The sequence below is a fragment of the Lingula anatina genome, chromosome 1, assembly GCF_051362555.1.
Source record: "Lingula anatina isolate TDL-2025a chromosome 1, LinAna3.0, whole genome shotgun sequence".
NCBI classification, from domain to species: domain Eukaryota; kingdom Metazoa; phylum Brachiopoda; class Lingulata; order Lingulida; family Lingulidae; genus Lingula; species Lingula anatina.
The window spans coordinates 15,741,956-15,761,673 of record NC_141767.1 but is presented as its reverse complement, the minus strand read 5'-3'; the positions used below and the strand labels follow the sequence as shown (position 1 = coordinate 15,761,673).

The 19,718-nt window shown below is 34.1% G+C and overlaps 2 protein-coding genes across 2 annotated transcripts in view; one reads left to right on the top strand and one right to left on the bottom strand.

Annotated features, from left to right (window-relative positions):
• LOC147764013 (uncharacterized) overlaps positions 1 to 8,102 on the top strand; it is a 20,663-nt gene extending 12,561 nt beyond the window's left edge. Inside the window, exons 16-26 of the mRNA XM_087001100.1 lie at positions 448 to 609; positions 1,472 to 1,582; positions 2,458 to 2,598; positions 3,243 to 3,479; positions 3,827 to 3,933; positions 4,398 to 4,489; positions 4,802 to 4,905; positions 5,384 to 5,554; positions 6,163 to 6,263; positions 6,783 to 6,972; positions 7,277 to 8,102. Of these exons, the coding sequence (XP_086857226.1) occupies positions 448 to 609; positions 1,472 to 1,582; positions 2,458 to 2,598; positions 3,243 to 3,479; positions 3,827 to 3,933; positions 4,398 to 4,489; positions 4,802 to 4,905; positions 5,384 to 5,554; positions 6,163 to 6,263; positions 6,783 to 6,972; positions 7,277 to 7,440 (1,580 nt within the window). The 3' untranslated portion in view covers positions 7,441 to 8,102. The remainder of the gene's footprint in view (positions 1 to 447; positions 610 to 1,471; positions 1,583 to 2,457; positions 2,599 to 3,242; positions 3,480 to 3,826; positions 3,934 to 4,397; positions 4,490 to 4,801; positions 4,906 to 5,383; positions 5,555 to 6,162; positions 6,264 to 6,782; positions 6,973 to 7,276) is intronic.
• Positions 7,951 to 19,718, bottom strand: LOC106166055 (2-hydroxyacyl-CoA lyase 2). Its single transcript, XM_013544467.2, has 16 exons — positions 19,505 to 19,718; positions 19,191 to 19,244; positions 16,401 to 16,505; positions 16,061 to 16,139; positions 15,669 to 15,760; positions 15,204 to 15,342; positions 14,690 to 14,801; positions 14,416 to 14,516; positions 14,122 to 14,231; positions 13,601 to 13,724; positions 13,194 to 13,288; positions 12,780 to 12,934; positions 12,425 to 12,562; positions 9,942 to 10,116; positions 9,362 to 9,460; positions 7,951 to 8,981 (listed from the first exon to the last, which is right to left on the bottom strand). The coding sequence occupies exons 1-16, from the start codon at positions 19,622 to 19,624 to the stop codon at positions 8,796 to 8,798; spliced, it is 1,884 nt and encodes a 627-aa protein (XP_013399921.2). The 5' UTR covers positions 19,625 to 19,718; the 3' UTR covers positions 7,951 to 8,795.

Here is a 19,718-nt window from a genome sequence, read left to right as displayed (position 1 = left end):
CTATCCAAAGAACATCCAGTGTGCCATCATAGATACCAGCTGTGGCACAAACTGTTATGTGGACACCAAAATTTATCCAGGTAAAAAAGATGCATGATTTTGAATAATAAAGAGTGATTGAAACTTAGATTAGCAGATAATACAATAAATTCTTAAGGTTAGCTCAATATTCCTCACTGTGAGTTTACAGAGGACAAATGAAAACTCACTTCAAGCTGTCTACTACCTATACATATATCAGTCCTGTAGATAAGGTGTGAGAGGCGAGTGTAAAGTGTCCTCTGAAACTCAGATTGACATTTCTACAATGTGGTTTGTGAGATGGTGTGAGAATTTTATCCCATTTCCCTAAATATCCAAAGATTCTCTTTTCCACAAGTAAAAATTGTAGTGAGAAGTAGGGAGAATTTGTTCAATATCAGTTTTTAAGAATACTCTCTATTTCAGGGAAAGATTTCCATCGCTATGAGAGCATTCCACCACGGACAGTCTGGCAATGGCGTAGTTTGAGCACAAGCAAGTATGCCATTTTGTCCAACCATGCAACTCCAGACTTGACTGAATTCACTGCATGTTACTGGGGAAGGAGTGATTACTACGACAGTTCAAGTAGGTGGCACAGAATATATATATAATTATTTAACTCACTGCAGTGACGTGAAGTTACGACTATAATAATATAGTATTCAAAGTAAGCTTATAATTTATAAGTTATAATTTTCTGGTAATTGAATACAGATCCAATTTTACAGGCACCGTCACATACTGATTGTTGCATTTCAAAATTGCTAACATTGTAAAACTTGCTGGCAGTAGGGATCAGGTCACAAAATAGACCATCTACTGCCTGAGGCAAATAAGAAAATGTCATACAGTGTAGACAGGGGGTACTCTGCATAGGTTTTGGAAAAATAGTCCAATCAAGCTGATTTTTTAACTTGACTTGTATTTCATGAATATCCATCAGTTCTGTAAATTTGAAAAAAAAAAAAAGGTAAAATGGTTTTCATTTTATGTATAATGGTGGATAAAATACGGTGAAAAAAACTTACTTTTAGAAAAACGGTCAGATCAAGCTGGTTTTTGAACTAAACCTATATTATATAGATATTCATCTGTTCTGTACATTTGAGAACAAAAGGCCAAACTGTTTTCCACTAATTGTTATAACATTGAAAGCACACAGCAAAGTTAGCGACGAGATGACGGCAACAACAACAACAACGAGGATGGCGACGAGATGCAGGTGACCGCCATATGTACAGACACATCTATGTCTGTATATTAAAAGATAAATCATATTAAGTTGGATCTGAGGGGCAATGACAAACTGTTTCTATGACTAAAACCCATCAATGTGAAATTGTCCAAGGTATGGGCATCATTCTGTTTTATGTTGGTGACAATTTATAAAATTTATTGAAAAACAAAATAAGATAATTTTTGAGAAACGAGTTTCACATTTTTCCAGCCTGGTTGTCGACTCTCTCATATGCCAACTCTGACACACACAATGGCATTTTAATAATGTACAGGGCAGCTTCAGCAGGGATTAGAGTCCACATAAATAGTCCTCATACTGGTAAGTATTAATTTAAGCTAGTGTGTACTAAGTAATCTACTAGTACATTTTATATCTGTGCTTACAAAACAGATGCAGATACTGCAATCAAGGTTGACAGTACTAAAAAAAGTTATTTTGGAATTCTCAAGTCAAGAATAAATTAAAATTTGCAATAAAAAAATATTATTAAGATTTGGGCCTGTATTAGTGCCTGCAGGACACACAATTGTGGCTTTTAAATAGGCAAGCCTCAGTGTTGATCTAGAATTTATAGGTGGTACAGTATGATAGGCTGCCCCTTTTTTCTTCATTCTAGTAGGCTTAGTAGGCTAGAGTTTTTTAAATCTTATTCATGGTAGATTATTACTTTGACAATGTATATTACTAACATATTGGAAAAACTTTTTATCATTATTATAACTCATTAACTTATAGATAACTTTTAATTATTACCTTCGCCAAGGAGGTTATGTTTTCACCCCTGTTTGTCTGTCTGTCTGTTTCTCATCAACATAACTCAAAAAGTTATGGATGAATTTTGATAGAATTTTCAGGGTAGGTCAGAAATGGGTTAACTTAGAAGTGATTAGTTTTTTGTGGTGATCTGGATCAATAATCAAAAAAAAAAAAAAAAAAGTTATGGACCGATTTTGAAGAAATATTCAGGAACTGTCAGAAGTGGGCCAAGGAACAGATGATTAGTTTTTGGTGGTGATCCAGATCAGTAATCAATCAATAATCAATAATCAAAAAACTAAATCATTATAGAATGAAAATTTAGGGGTGAAACGGCATTGGGTGGAGACTTTGCTGCCTTGGCGGAGGTCTGCGCTCTCGGAGTGCTTTTCTAGTCATTTTTGTGTTATTTTATGTAAATTCTTTTTACATTATAGATGTTGATACTATGACCAATGATAACAACTGGCACCATATCTGTCTGACCTGGAAGAGTGCAAATGGTGAATGGGCTCTCTACTCTGATGGACTGCTGATTAAAACTTCCACAGGGCTGGCTTCTGGAACAACAATTGCAGGTAAGAAAAATGCACAGTATTTCTGACCAAGCTTTTTGTGCTATCATGTACAGTTCTTCTGTAACAGTGTCAATAAAGTTGTGTTTAGTTTTCAGGGAACTCTTCTAAAACAATTCATGAAATTAATAATTTTGATAAAATTTCACAAGTGTTCTCTTACAATGACAGTGGGTTGGTGAATGTGTGATGGGTGAACGTATGAATGTGGTAAGGTAATTACAGTATAGTGTTGTGATAATTTAGATATAGTAATGGTGTAGGTATCATCAAAATGTAATCCAATCTGTAGTACAAAGTGTACAATTATATTGTATTTGCAGTTTCATTAGCCAGACCACATTTCTATATGCATTGGATTTACCTGTAATTTGGAGGGATTTTGAGGGTGGTTGAAATGGAGATCGATAAATAGTTATAAAATATATAAATTTGATATTTATTATATTCATGTTTTTGATTGTAAATTTATACATGTAGGTTAAAACTTGTATTGTAACTATTAGGGATAACCTTGGTATTTAGACATGCACATTTTGAATCTGTTTTGGTCTGACAGTGCTGGGTGGTTTTACTGAGACTTCCTGTCTTAATTGTTTTTTTTTATTGACAATTGTTGTATCCAATATTTTTTCTCTGCGTGTTAGGAGGTGGAACCTGGGTCATAGGTCAAGACCAAGACTGTGTGGGTGGATGTTTTTCCACTTCACAAGCATATGTTGGGTATCTGACTGGAGTCAATGTATGGGATAAAGTACTAGATATTACTGCCATGGGACAGACATGTCAGTCTGAACTGAAAGGGAATGTCCTATCATGGCAAGAAATTCTGGACACAGCAGTGCAACATAATATCCTGTCCCACAAGGAAGATATTTGTGGAGGTATATATTTCCTATCATGAGTCCTTTACTGTAGCACATATTGGTTTTGGTATCTTTTTCCAGAATTATTCAGAAACACTTGTTTTTGGTTAAAGCTTTCTAATTCAGATATCTTTATATAAATTAACCCCAAAAATAATGTTAACTTTGACAGCCATAATTATTCTTCCTTTTTGTTAGTGAGTACAAAAGACATTTTGAGAAATGCCTTTTGTTAGTGAATACAAAAGACATTTCTCAAAAATAGTAAAAGTAACTAAATGAAACATAAGAAAAAGTATTTCAAGCAAAAATAGCAATAATGAAAAGTAGAAATAATTATTTGTTGAATTTTATTCCTTTTTCAGAGACCTCTATCCCAAGTCCCTGTGAAGCACATTCTGTCTTCAATGTGCAGCAACACACAGTGCACAACTTGAACAAAGGGGATAACACTGGAGATGTGGAACTTGCAGTAAGCATGATAGATTTTTTAATATTAAACTTATGGACAATTCCCAGACCTTATCGTACTAACTGTGGATCGATCTATTATTAATGGGGATTCTAGCTAAATTGTAATCAATTTAAGTGGCTTAGATGCCTGTCATGCCTACTGAAGCTGCTAGGGGGTAATATTCATTATCGTTTAGCAGCTTCAGTAGGCGTGCCAGACATCTAAACTGCTTAAGCTGAAAGCAATTTAGTGAGAAACCCCTTGGAGATAAACCGATCCTGTTATATAGATCTAGGTATGGGAACCAAGTCTTAGCCAAATAATCATGAAAAAACAATAAGTGAAGTGTTGCATAATTAATAAGTTTTAAAATAAAGCTGCATCTTTACAATAAACCTGCATCTTTTTTGGCAATGGCTAATTCCAAAAATCTGTATAACATCAGCAGCATTATAAAAATTGTCACAAATTCTTTATATCAGTGGGTTGACTATGTGAAGCGTGAGGAAGACACTGCAGTACGAGTGAAGTGGGAAGGAACAATGTGGCTGAAGGGAGACACAAGTAAAAGATGGTATGTTTTTTAAAAGCATGATTTAGATAATATATACTTATAAATGAAAATTATTTAAAAAAATTATATCAACATAAACCCCTTTCACATTTGCAGTTTGGCTAAGTCATTCTGGAAGAGGGAATATTCACAAAGACTGTCATTTCAACATACACTGTTGTGATGAAGTTGTAAAGGAATTCAACAATGACAGAAAACTTGGACAAATAAAATGTTTTAAATGTTTTATTTGTCCAAGCAAAAAGTAATGATGCAAAACATATGCATGTTACTTAGCTTACATTTGTCTAATGGCAAGTTTTTTTACTTTAGGTATGTGACATTTTCCACGAAGGAATGTTATCAAACACCAATAGAGGGCGTTGTGGCACAGTTTGCTGGAAGTTCAGTCGAAGCTGACACCAGAACAGGACTTGGTAGTGGATTTTGCTTATTGAAAATTATCATAAGATTAACCGTTCCATGGCAGATGTCGTTACTTTGACTGGTCATGCAATCACATAAAACTTTAGTATTAAATTATGGAATAAAACATGGATTTCAAGTTCAGGGATCGGTCAAGCAATAATTCACGAGTAAGAGGTAATTGCTCTTTGCTCCAGGAAAATTTATTTTGGCAGGAAAATCCCCTGGAGTGGCCTGTTAAGAAAAATGTATATACTTTTAAATCTTGTGCCAACTATAATTTCATATGATCAAATTGAACATTTTCTTAAAATTGCAATCACATAATCATTATTGTAGCCTATTTGAAATGGCACAAAATATAATTTCAGTTGAGTAATGATGAATAATGTTTATTACGTAATAATACATAGTTATTTGCTCTTTGGCAAAATGCTTGGAATTTAAGTGAACAAAAGGTTGATATAGTTTTGGTTTCATCATTCTTAGTGGAAGGTATCTGTGAGGGAATCCCAGCAGGCAAAGTCCGCATCCGTCTGTTGATTGGTGAAAGTCGCAGCAGTGTGAATGAGGTGGAAACTGGAGAGGCAAACACAGGATGGTTGGCTGTTTCCAGGTTTATGGTGGAAGAAATACGTATGGGACATGATATTGATGCTTGTAAGTAAAATATTCACTAAGTTTTATAGAATATGCTTGAATTATATTTATAATGTTACAAAAATAAAATATATGCTTTCTACATGCCTTTTGTATGTAATATTAGTTTAAATGTGTCAATATAATATAACTGATTAACAAAATATTAAAGAAAGACTTCTTCAATTTGCTGAGACTATAGCTTAGTAGTCTTTCAAAATGCACATGACTACTTAAAACTAACCCCGTTGCAGAGTCAGTGAGTGAAGAAAGGGTGGTCTGTTTTTCAGAACGTAAATTTACAGAAACCATTTACGTTTATACTTTTGACTTGAACCCTGACAAGAATGGATTTTAAACCATGACAAAAGATCCATGTGTAGAGTATCTGGTGAAAGTTACACTATACCTGGGTTTACTTATCACCTTTCCAGTCCAAAATATATCAGCTGCAACACTGTGGCACACAACCAGATAGAACTGATTATATATATATATATATATATATATATATATATATATATATATATAAAGAGGTTGGTCCATAAAAACGACTTATTTTGAATTATAATGGCAAGTGATCATTTTTTTATGAACCACCCTGTATATTATTATTATTATTATTTCAGTCATGGGTTCAGATGGTGTCATGTACCAGGTTCCCATTTTTAACATCCAGCAGTTTTATTGGGACATACTGCAGATAAATACTAATCAAGGAGAGTTGCAGGTATCAAAAACACTGTTGGTGCTGTTCACATTATGATTTAGTCTACAAAAGATCAAGCACTGATTTTGGTACATGATGAATGTGGTATTTTTGAGAGACCAACACCAATGTATTTCATAAACATTACAACAGTAACAATAATTATAAAAACTAATTGGTTTGTGCCTTAAGATTGAATAATATTAACAAAAAGCTCATATGCCATTATTAATTGGGTACATTTTATATTTGGGGTTTTGTATGTGTTTAACACCCCATTCTCATAGATTAGATCGACCTACATTGGATCGACCTAACTCCCTGGGGGTTCACGCTAAATAGCTGTCAGCCGGGCGGACACGAAAGTTAATTACCCCTTAAAGCTTGTAGTAGGCGGGGACGGAAACTTAAGGGGGATTATCTGACAGTAATCTAGTGAGACTCCCCGCGGTGATAGATCGATCTAAAAGTTGTGAGAACAGAGCCTAAGACTGTTGAATGATCCTCATGGCTGCACAGACACTTCCTGTCATGTTCCAGAGCGCCACCTACAGTAAGAAATCTTCCGTCAGTACACTTCACGTGAAGTGGGTTGGTCCCATTGGAATTGGAGATGATTTCTGTGGCAAGCTCTTCTTTAAATTTAATGGGGCTTTGTGTACCGACCCAGCTAGTGTGTACGTTCGGCTGTACACAAATAGTTATCAAAACTATCACAGGACCCATGCAAGTAAGTTCTTGAACCTTGATAGCAAACGAAATGCGCTTATTAATCCTGTCCTAAAACAGTACAGATAAAACTATTTTAATGAAATAACTCGGTCTGAATCCAATTGTTTTTTAAAACATTACTACTTTAATCTACATGCCCAGTATAACCACACAGGATCCTAACATAATTAATGCAAATCAGCCTCTTAAGGTAAACTTTTCTATCATAATGAGATAAAAGGACTGTAAGTACTATCTTAACCATTACAGTTCCTGTAGTTTATTTTTAAAAAGTTTGCTAATATGTATCTCTTGACTTCCAGTTGACGGCATCTGTAAAGGTCTACAGTCTGGGGATGTGGTTATTTCATTGCATGCTGAAAACACATGTTCAGATGTCGGATATTCAAGCAACACAAATATCTATCTTGGTTACCGTGGTAATTCACGCCTCACTTTAGAGGAGATGCATCTCTCAGGGGAGTAAAACTGGCAAGGGTCAGAAAAAAATGTCATGTCCAGTCAGAATGTGTGAAAAATTTTTTTTCAGTGAACATTATAAAAACCTCGACATGTGGAATATCACCACACAGTGTTAAAAATGCCCAAGCATCATTTTAAAATAGATCATGAAACTCTTTTACAGCATTCAAACCATTCAGTGCTCTGGTACATGTAGAAACAAACATTTTGCTTTTGTTTTAATTTATGTTAGCATGGCATGCTTGACAGGACATTAAATTTTGATGCTTGGAAAATTTTATAAATTGGCAATATACTTTATATAAAATGTTTTAAGATGTGATTTATAAGTTGCATTTTATTACTGTGTGTTATTAATGGTGTTCAAAGAGCTTTAAGATGTCTGCATCTATTCTGAAATGATCTAAATGGAAAAAAACAATGTCCAATGGCATGACTAGCATTTGTTCACAACATTTAAAAACAATATTATTAAGTGGCATACGCTACAAAGCAAATTTATGTGAAGCAATCATGACTGGAGAATGGATGTATTTTCATTTAATGCAATTATTCAGCCCTGTTTTATATCATAACAAAAATGAAGGACATTGTCATTGCAACTATGCCAGATGATCTCTATTCACTGTTTACATTATGAATTGAATGAATAAACATCTGAACTTATCTCTCAATTGTTATTTAAATCACTGTCTCTGTTCCTGTTTTTACATTATGCAGGAAAGTGGAATGCATACAAAGATTGCAAACATACACACTACAAATTATGTAAGTATTACCCTATTCATTTGAGTACATTTCTATCACGGTTCTGGATATTATTTCAACTTGGTTAATATGACCTTAAATGCAATTTAACAAAAAAAAAAAAAACAAAAAAAAAACAAAAAAAAAAAAAAACGTATACACCAAAAAAAGAAAAAAAATCTGGTTTCAAATGCAGAGATGAAGCAATACTCTGTCCAAAATTTTCACCAGGCAAAAATTGTGCACCATGATTCTTATCTTGCAACAGTAATTTTCTAAATGCATCTCTTTGCAGTATAATACATAATAATACACCTTAACTTTCAAATAAGAAAACTGAAAATAGCATGAACTGTAAATTTGCCTTAATGCTGAGCATTACTAGTATCAACAATATCTTCTGAGTGCATATAGAAGAGACCCTGTGATGGAGACACAAGCAATGCTTTAATTCTTAAATGCTCTCTCTCTGTTTAACACATTTGACTATGTGCTATGTTTATGATTCTGAAGATATCATAGACTGGAGACAAAATTCCAATCAGAATGTTAAAATTTCTAAATTAGTCTACCAAACTTCAACAAATATTCATCTTCAATTAGGTTCTCTCATCACACAGATATACTTCCTTCTCTGAAATTGGTCTTCCCTATCAAAGTGTTGATCAGGACGCTCTTTCCTTCCCGACACAGCTTCTGTGCCTCTTTGATCACCTCTTCCATGTTGTCTTCATTGTCACGGTCCAACTTAATACCCTTGCCACCATAGCCATCTGCTACTACATGATAGTCTGTAAACTGTAAAGAATATCATTTTATCAGTTAGATAAAATATATTTTTTAATGAAGAATAATTTTTTTTTTCAATTTTAACTGTCAGACTGTCTATTTATATACACTGCTGAAGGGAACAAGCATAAATTAGTTCTTAAACACACATAAGACATTAAATGATATCTTCAAGGACTGCCACTTTCAAACTGCACGTCCTTCAAAGCTGAAAAGGACAAAGTAAACTTTGTAAATTGAATCTGTAAATAAATCCTTCAGAGTATAAAATAACACATGCAAACACACATACAAAACAGAAGTTAATAATCAGAAATTCAACAGACATTACTATTAGTCCATGATGGATGGAATACTATTTTCTGTAGTACATAAAATAACCACTATACCTCTAAGCCACAAGCCACATTGCTCCCAAACAAAGGCACTTGTTCTCTGGAAATCTGGGTCCAGCCAGCATCATTCCCAACAATGGAGATCACAGGAAGCTGAAGAAAATTGTGACAGAGAATGGGTGAAATTACTTAACTGAACATTCTTTGATAATCAGCATCAATAAACCTTGCATTGCAAAGTATATGATTTTGTGGATAATGTATAAAAAAATCAAGGGCTTGGGTGAAGTTAAAGCCATCCTTAATATTTGGTTGTGAACAATACTTGATATGCTATAATAAACCTCTTTTAATTTTCAAAAGTTAAACATGCAAAATCGGCCAAACACAACTCATGCAGTAATCTTTTCTTTCACCAGTGTTTTTTTCTTTGCAAAAATAATTTTCACTTCACAGTTCAACAATCAAGGAACTTACAAATCATTAAATTTTGCTAAATGCTTTAAATTTTCAACTTATTAAGTCACTTAAATTACTTGATTCTCTGTCTCTAATTTACCACTTATTATGTTAACATTAATTATTTGACTTAAAAAAATGTAGACAGTGCAAAACATTTCAAGTCCTGTCTTACTTTGTGTCTGGTGAAGGTGTCATACTCTGCAACACTGTATCCAAGAGAGCCGTCCCCATACACAATCCACACTTCACTGTCTGGGCGGCACAGCTTGGCTCCGAGAGCAAATCCACCTCCCACTCCCAGGGTACCAAAGGCACCGGGATCCAACCAACGCAGTGGGCCCCTTGGCCTTGATTATTAACAAAATTGTTTTTTTGACTTATTAATTTTGAAATAAAGATTGAACTTGTAATCTGAGGATTAACAGCATAACTACAAATGGGCCCGTTTCACTGCATTGCAGTTAACCAACCATCCTGTCTGGGCCTGTTTTGCAAAAAAGCTTATGTCCAAAAATTGGTATTCACTATTAGACAAAAATGTCGGTCTTCTTTAACTCAACATAAGTCAGGAATAGTCTAGTTAAAGTATTGCATACATGAAATAACAAGGCAGCAAAGCTGTCAAATGTACAGACAAAAAGCAGGAAATAACAAAATAGGCTACTGTCAATTCTGATGCAAAAGTACATTATGTTAAACTGCAAATTCAACATCAAATTTTAATTATGCTCAACAGGTAATACCAATGTAAGTAAAATGTGAAACAAGCATAAGGCTTCAGGCCCATGGGAGTTCAAGTTCACACTTTGAAAATGTAAAACTTCCAGAAAAAGAAGTCAATTAGACGGCTTTTCCAACTCAGGCTGCATTTTAGTCCTGTATTTCTTTTTTGAAAGTTTGGCAATCATAAGTAACATGGTTTTCCCATAATGGTCATCATGGCAGCAGCACCCAAAATTGTGTTTTCTTCTATTCTGATGCAATATTACATAATGGTTAACAGCATAATGACAATCAATTTTTAATAACAAAATATATGTATCATGGATTTTCAGAAAATGTGACTAGCCTGGGTCTTCAAGCCTGTGGAACTTCAAAGTCACACCTTGAAAATGCCAATATGTGAAAAATTAAATTTTCACAAAAAAACTTTTATCTGGCAGATTGCATTGCCTACTGAAGCTGTATTTTAGTCCCATGTTTCTTTCCTGTAAGTTTGAGAACAGTAAGTAACATGGTTTTTCTTAAAAGGTAATCATGGGAGCAGTGCCCAAAATAGGTTTTTTTTCAAATTTTGATGCAATATTACATAATGTTTAACAGCATAATGACCATCAATTTTTAATAATAAAATATTAGTATCATGGATATTCAGAAAATGTGACTAGCAAAGGTCTTCAGGCCCATGGAACTTCAAAGTCACAACTTGAAAATGCCAAAATGTAAACAAGACAGCACTGTTCTGAAATGTTTTTTTCCCCATTTTTAACAATTTTTAACATAAAACAAAATTAACAGTTTACTGCCATTTTTATATGATCAACTAAGAAAATTGATGAGATGACAAAAGTATCAATAAAACAGTGTTAAATGTCCAATTTCTTCCATTCTGAGATTCTGAACATAGTGAATGATTGAATCTGACAAATTGCAATGATATGAGTTTATTTCCATTTTTGAAACTTTATTACACAATACACGATAACATGTTTATCATCATTTTTACAAAATCAACTAATAATGTTGTAAAGATGCAGGAAATATCAAACAAACACTTTCACGTATCTTATTAGTTTAATAATGAGACTGTTAACATGCCTAAAAATTGAATCTGAGGAAATGTGAAAAAACAGCATACCTTCTAAAATAATGGCACGATTATGCTGATTTACGAACTCAACCTGCATTTTAGTAAAATTGACCACTCCTGTGACTTTCATGACAATTGGCCCATCTGTTTTTCTTATATTGTGTTTACAGTGTTGCATATGTTGAAAAGTGTAAAAAAACAGCATAACTAGTAAAATGGTGGCCCGATCATGCCGATTTTCGAACTTGACCTGCGTTTTAGTAAGATTGATTACTCCTATGAGTTTCATGACAACAGGCCTATCGGTTTTCCTTGAAATGTGTTAACAGTGTTGCATATATGCTAAAAAGTGAAAAAACAGCATAAATTCTACAATAATGGCCCGATCATGCTGATTTTCGAACTTGACCTGCGTTTTATGAATATTAGTCAGCTCTGTAAATATAAAGCCAAAAAGTAAAACTGTCTTCCACTTATGGTGTTAACGCTGAAAGTGCACGGCGACGGCGACAGCGACGGCGACATGATCGGCGACGGCGACGACAGACGCAGGTGATGGCAATATGTACAGACACATCTGTGTCTGTACATAAAAAAAAGATGAAGCTTATGTTTCAGACCAGTACAAACCTTAAAATGAACAACTATGGATCAAAATTTTGCACCAATTTTTAGGCTAAATTTCTCTAGTGAGACTGGTCTAGGGGGACTTATAGGTTTACAGACATAAAACAGAAATGGTGATCATGGCCAATCAAACAAGACTATTTTAAGGTCAATTCTGATGACTTTTATTTCAGATTTGGAATCAAATATTTTGAAAAAAAAAAAAATGTCACGGATACCTAAGTATGTAAGCCGCACTGCCAACAAAGTCACCACCATCAGCAACAATGATGCTGTCATCTGCCATCAAATCCTCCACTTTATGCAGTACCTTTAATGGATTCAGATGGAACTCTGTCTTCTGCTCTGCTTGTTTTCTGGTAGAGATAAGGAGACAATATGCTTTTCCAATTTATGCTCTATGCTCTGGTTCACTTGTTAGACAAATATGACACCACTTCCAAATAGAGCATAAATAAAGCTGACTACATAACAAAGCACATTATTTAATTAAAATAACTGCCAGAATGCTCATTTCATCTAAGCTTGTTTGGTAATATTGAGCGCTTAGTCATTATGTAAAGGTTTACTCACAAGTTTGCCTTCTCCTTTTCCTCGTCCCTCTGTTTGAGCATCTCAATCCAGTCCTTGTTACAAGTGTACCCTTTCAATTTTTGGGACAGCGAAACAAGGAAACTGCCAGCATCTGCCTGGATTGCCACAGATGGAGTCCAGAACACATAAGCATTCTAAAATAAACCAGTTAAAATGTCTATATCAACAGAACTAACATACAGAACTAAATACAGTTATTCATTTATTTCTTAATTTTTCAAATTTAAAAAATAAATATAATCCATATCTAATTAATATAATCAATATCATATTCAACATATCAGATCAATAATATCATTTTTATATAATGGATATTTAAAAACTCTTATGTTAAATATCATTCAATAAATCTGTAAGTCTGTTTTAAAAGTGTTGGGTGATGTTTTGCCATACTTTCATCAGTTGCTCTTTGCTCCTGTTCACAGTTATTACTTTGGCCTTTTTGCTTAAGTGACGACCATAACTGAGGCGGAAGTCACAGACTGCACCTAAAATTCAAACACATGTAAATAAGCTTTTAATCCCTGACTCTCCTATCTTTATTATACTTTCAGTAAAGAATATATAATAACTTTAAAAAATCAGAATAGATGTGATAGAGGGGACTACCTTGGGGTGACTTTTATAGTCTAAGTTTAGTACAACATGATGATCTTAGTGGTGATACATGTAAGTGATAACTTTAAAATGTCCTCAATACCTTCTCCACAAGTACCTAAGAAAACTTAATAGTCATTTTGATGACTGGATTTAGTCCAAGTGAATCAGATATGTGCTGCAACAAAAATACACTGGCTTACCTGCCATAATTATAACATCAGCCTCCCTCAAAGCATCCCTCCTTTTCTGTCTGATGTGTATTGGACTGTTTCTGCCCAAAAGACCTCTTGACATGCCACCAAGGAAACAGGGGATGCCTAAACTCTGTATTTATAAGGGAAAACATCCTCATATGGCATGTCCACTATTTACCATGTGCTATTATTATACAATATTTAAGACCTAGATCTAAACTATCTATGAATATGGTTTTCATGACAACAGTAGTGCGGACAATACACAATATAGTGCATCACTTGCACATTCTATAATCATGACAACATTAAAATCTTAAATTCTGTGTACCATTACTGTTCTATTCTGGTTTAAGCTGGGAACACAGCCCTGGCTTGTGTATGAAATGGGAACCATTATTTTTATATGCTCTAACAATTCTGGGACCAATGTGTCATGGTATTATTGTGACCATATGTCATTAGATAACAAAACATCTGACTAACTTAAACTAATTTCTCATACACTAAATATGCCAACTGCTTACCTCAACCGCCTCTCTCAGTTTGTCGGCCGGTACAGGGGGCAGTGTGGCTTGACTTCCCAATATCATCACAGGTTTCTTTGCTCTTGACAACAGCTCTACACACTTCTGAACTGAAATGAGATTAAGAGATTAATGATTGAAACACCTGAGCTTTTAAAACTGTTCAGATGTTTTTAGTATTAGAACTATAGTATCCAACTTTTAACTGTATATATACACATTCTACTTATTATTATTATTATTTTCATGATCATATTTATCTTTGTCAAGCTTCAGCCTGACCTATAAACTTACCTTGTGCCTGTGTTGCCTGTGGCTGCTGTACTGTCAGTGGTGTAGTGTCCTGCTGCTCCCAGGCTCCAGCAAATATATTGTCCACATTGGACTTGATGTACCTATGTTCACACAGATATAATAGAGTATACATGATATGTATTTTTTTGGGATAATTATGCTTATAAAGAAACAGCTCTGGTCTTACAGACTTATCAATTTGTTTAAATATATTTTCCCACTGACAGAACATGATTACTTCAACAATTTAATTACTTTAATTCCAAAACTTTACCAGTTCACAATTTTCTGGATCAGCCCCTTTGGACTGTCTGACAACCCTGCCTCTCTCTTCACCAGACTGTAAGGGTACAATGTGTCTATTGGGAACTCCACAAATACTGGACCTGACACCAAGAAGAGTTGCATGACAACACAGGGATTAAAAAGTATATGTATGAGTATGAATTTACCTGGGGCCCAGTTTCATCAACACTGGATAGCGCTATCCTCTGGATAACACTGTCAATTAGATAAAATTGTTATCCATAGGATAGCACTATCCAGCATTAATGAAACTGGGCCCTGGTGTAGAGCAGGTTCATTTTAGATCTTATACACTGAAAAATAATACATATTGCACATTCATTCTATACAAACACTATTATTTATAACTTCTATGTGCATACATCTTTTAAAAAAAAGTCATACTCAGTAATTTTAGAAATTTGAAAAAAAAAATTAATAATAATAATAATAATAATAATTGTCTCATTCTCTAGAAGTGTGCACAATCTTATTGACATTACCTGGAGTTCCTGACTGTGCCACCTGGATGGCCTCCTTGAGCACTGGGACTATATCTCTCACCTTGGTAATAGTGGCACAGAACTTACAGAGTGGCTTAAACAAACTCATCTGGTCTATGTCCTGCAGGGCACCTCTTCCCTGAAATACAGGTTAACAATATTATTGTTGGGATCATTTCAGTTAATGCATTTTAATTTATCTTTTAAATATGAATTTCATTTTGGCCAATGATTCTCAGCATCATTATCAAATATTTTCAGCAATATTTAAGGGTCCTTCATAGATGTTAATGACTTAAATAATGGTAAACTGTATCACAACAGACCCCAACATTCTGTCCTGTGTTTGCTTGTATTATACCAACCAAGGATGGACAAATTAAATCAATTACTATCAATGTCTATAATAATAATTTACGTGACAGAGCTCGTGCTTAAATATTACTTGCTTAATCTTCAGCTTACCTTCAGTAATGTTGCTGCAGCCCCTCCCATCAACAGAAGTGGGGACTCTGCCATCTGAGCATTCTTAACTGCAGTGACAGTGTTGGTCAAGCCTAGAAAAACAATTTAAAAAGGCTGAACAGTCAAAACATCTCTCATTTTCCAGTCGTAATGCATTTTTAAAACATGATTTTAAAAATGTAATTATATCTATTCTTTTCAAGCCTTGTGAATGTTTTTTAATACAAATAAGATATTTTATGTGATGGTTTTTCCTCATTTTCTGGTGGCAGGTAAATGTGGATGTTCGCATGTGGCAGGTGGTAATTGTTTTAATTAAGGAATTGAAATGAATGACCACATAGTTCAACATCTGTAAAGCCTACTAGCTGGCTCAAAACTAAAACCATTACCTGGTCCAGCTGTCACCACGGCAACACCAATATTTCCAGACAGCCTGGCAACTGCATCTGCTGCAAACACTGCAGTTACCTGAGTGCATAAACAAAGAAACCGTGGTCAATAAGCATTACCCACACTTCATATTCATCTTTTTAACATGTAACTCAACTCACAACTTAACACAACAGCATATTCCAAAGAGCATATTTTTCATCTGTTAAATATCTCAAATTATAATTTAGTCTTTTACCATTGAAAGCAAAAATCTGCATAATTTAATATCTTTAATGTACACCAATAGGACGAAACAGTAAAATAAATTCATTTCTTTATAAACTTCATGACCATTACCTCATGTCTGGTGTCCACTACTCTGATGCCCAGCTTTTCAGAGGCCACTAGGATGGGAGAGATGTGACCACCAGTCAGAGTGAACAGATATTTCACACCATGAGACTAAAATTGAAGAACAAACAAAAAACAGATCCAAATTTTGACTATAAAATTTGAAAATCTAACTTTTATCCTCAAGGAACAATGTAAAGCTTTATTTTATCATTAATAAATTTTAATGATAAATAAGTAAAAAAAATTCAGATGTGTTTATCTGTGTAAATTCCAGAACCGCTTAATTTTAGAAATATGTATACTGAGATAAAAATTTAAAACTAGGGTGCACACATGATATTTTTCTAAGTGAGCTAGAGACTTGAAATTTTGTGCACAGATAGCCACACATTTGAGTATGAATAATCAATTTAAATTTTTAATCTATCTCATTTAGATCAAAAGTTATTCAAGTTTTAGTAACACCATGTTTGTTCTTTTTTTCAGGCGCTATTTTCAAAAATGAGACAAAAGTTGCCCCCATCATTTTTCATCCCCTTTATATTGTCACAGACATTTGAAATTTGGCACACATTAAGTATAGAAGTTGGGCATTAACCCAAAGTTTAAATGTTGGTTCTAGCATTTTCCTAAGCAGAGTTATGTGCATGTGAATTAAGCAAAATGAAGGATTTTTTGACGGTAAATGCTAGAAAATACACGTTTCTTAGGTTTTATTAATCAACAAGACTAAAACTCTTGGCAGAATAGTTGTCTTACATATGAGTATTAGTACAAAATTAATAGTATAAGTGGCAAATTGTCATTGTGAAAAAAAACAATCATTCAAACTCAGGAACAACCCACACCCTGGGGATCATTAGGTTATTCTTGCATATGTACTCTTACTCCTTAGTATCGAACACATATATATATAGTATGTACATGGCACATAATTTTCTTTTATGATAAACTTCCTGCAAAAAATAAAAATGCCCCCACTTCTGAGGATGTTACCCCCATGCATATTTCCATCACCCCTGCTTATAAATGCTGATAAGGCAGTTTGTAATAAAATTCTCTCCAGCAGTTGTCTTGATATTAGTATAAACCAAAATTTAATTATATATTTCATGTCAGAAAACAATATCTGGTGAGCTTGAAAGAAAATAAATCAAGCTATATACATGTAGCACCTGTGATACTACTATTTAAACCTACTAGTAATGCATAAATGTTTTAAAGCTTAAATATCATTGAAAATTAACTTGCCATGTATGAATGATAGACTTAATTTTTTTAATTCATGTGACTTAACAGAGTTTTCTGATCCAAGATTATATTGAAAAAGTATAAGAATTATCTGTAACAATATTTGTGCTTCCAATTTGTCTATCAATTTAAGTAAAGAATACACAAATGTGATTTAACCTCTGTTATAGGGAATTCTTGCACCACAAAACTGATTATTTTAGTTTTAAAAAGCTGTTGGTTCAACTATACTACAGAAGTCTACATATATAAAAAGTAAATATAATATATCAATACAAATGACAGTAAGTTTTAAAAGGGAACTTGAGCTATTTTCAGTCTTTGGCACGGAGATATATAAAAACAACATTAGTAAATCACAAAAAAAAAAATGGATAACCTATTGTCTCTTGTTGGCTTCCTCAAAAAAATTTTTTTTTTATTTCGATGTACGTCCATCTCTTAAAGTTCTAGATATAAATATAATTATATACATATACTTAAATCTAAAGTTCTTCACACAAATACCTACATGTACATAGAAATTTCCAAAAGGGACTTAACAATATTCACACCTTCCAGGTCATTTGAAGTCTTTGGCAAAAATGTGTAAACAGCATACGTAAATCACACACACACACACACACACCAAAACAAAAAATAATAATAAAATAATAATAATAATTAATTAATTAATCAATAATAAATCTGTCAAGGCCCCATAAAGACCTTTATAATCAGACAGAGACGCTAAACACAAGAAGTTACAACTCCTTGCTAAACCAGACAACCAAGAAGAAGAGTCAGGATTATTCAATGTATTGATGCCGCAAAACGGATGAAAACACCTGCTCAGAGTTAAATTATTATATGTCAAAGTAGCTTGTCAAAGTCCACTCAGGCTTAAACTTTTTAGTGCATTTCACCATGATTCCCAACAAACTCATCACAATCAGGATTTTCTCTGTTATTATCACTTCTTACTGATGTATGCAAGCGATGTTACATTTTTTAAGCGTACGCAGTAAAAATTGACCTCGACTGGCTGCGGTCAACAAGCGTGTGCGAGAGGGGGGGGGGGGGGGCGTTGAAATAAATTACAAAAAAAATATTTGCCCAAATTTGCCCAAAAATCTGAAATGTTGGTTAGAAACCTTAGTCCTTGTTCTTCTACATGGCATATATTTTGTCTTGCCGCCCTTTGCCGACTTCAAAAAATAAATCAGTTTAAAAGTTTGCCCTTAAAAATTTTCACTTCTGACCTCTCGTAGATCGCGAAAACAATACCCAAAAGGAAGTAACAGCTGTTCTCTATCACGTGTTAAGGTAGGGTTGTTCCCGATGCAGTAGTTGAGACACGCCGTGCATTGTAAGAGCGGGTTGAAATCTGATACTCTGGGGACAGTTTTAATGGCGCTTCGCGAAATAGAACAACTAACGCCACCTAGGGACGTCTGCGCTCGCTATTAAAACAAATGACAAAACAGCAGGTTTGTGATATAATAAATATATACAAGGTGCACAAGTGTCTATATCACTTGTAAAGATTTGGAAGGTGTTTACCTTAAGTACATCTGCCACCTTTTCTCCTCCATGTCTGACTGAATGTTCATCAACCTGGGAAAGAGAAAATAAAAACAAACGTTGTATATCAAACTATAAATGATAATTCAAAAAACAAACATATTACTTGTACTATTCTCAAGAATCTCTTAACTTCAGCTTAACAGAGATTTACTTCTATGCTGTACTGGAATGAAATGGATCATAAATAACAGTGAATTCTACTAAGACAAACATTAGTACTGTGGTAACACAGGTACATTGTAAGAAGTCAGTAATATAACAGGAAACCTTTAATTGTTTTTTCCTCTTACCTTGTGAAGCATTCGATAAAAAAAGCCCACACGATTTAATAAGTACAAGACGACGGTTACACCTGCTGTCCCCACCGCCACGGGGAGGTATTTTACAACAAACTCCCACGAACAGTCCATTTCTGATATATGTACCAGGGGAGTTTTCGGTTTATCCTGGTCTAATCTCAGCGCACTTTAACCTCGGGGTAACTCTTCTGATTTGAAGTCTGGA

Coding starts and splice junctions, on each gene's coding strand:
- LOC106166055 (XM_013544467.2), bottom strand. CDS start 19,624: ATGGACTGTTCGTGGGAGTTTGTTGTAAAATACCTCCCCGTGGCGGTG. Junction 15,761..16,060: donor CGTGGTGACAGCTGGACCAG/GTAATGGTTTTA, acceptor TTGTTTTTCTAG/GCTTGACCAACACTGTCACT. Junction 14,517..14,689: donor ATCCAGAAAATTGTGAACTG/GTAAAGTTTTGG, acceptor GTGTGAACATAG/GTACATCAAGTCCAATGTGG.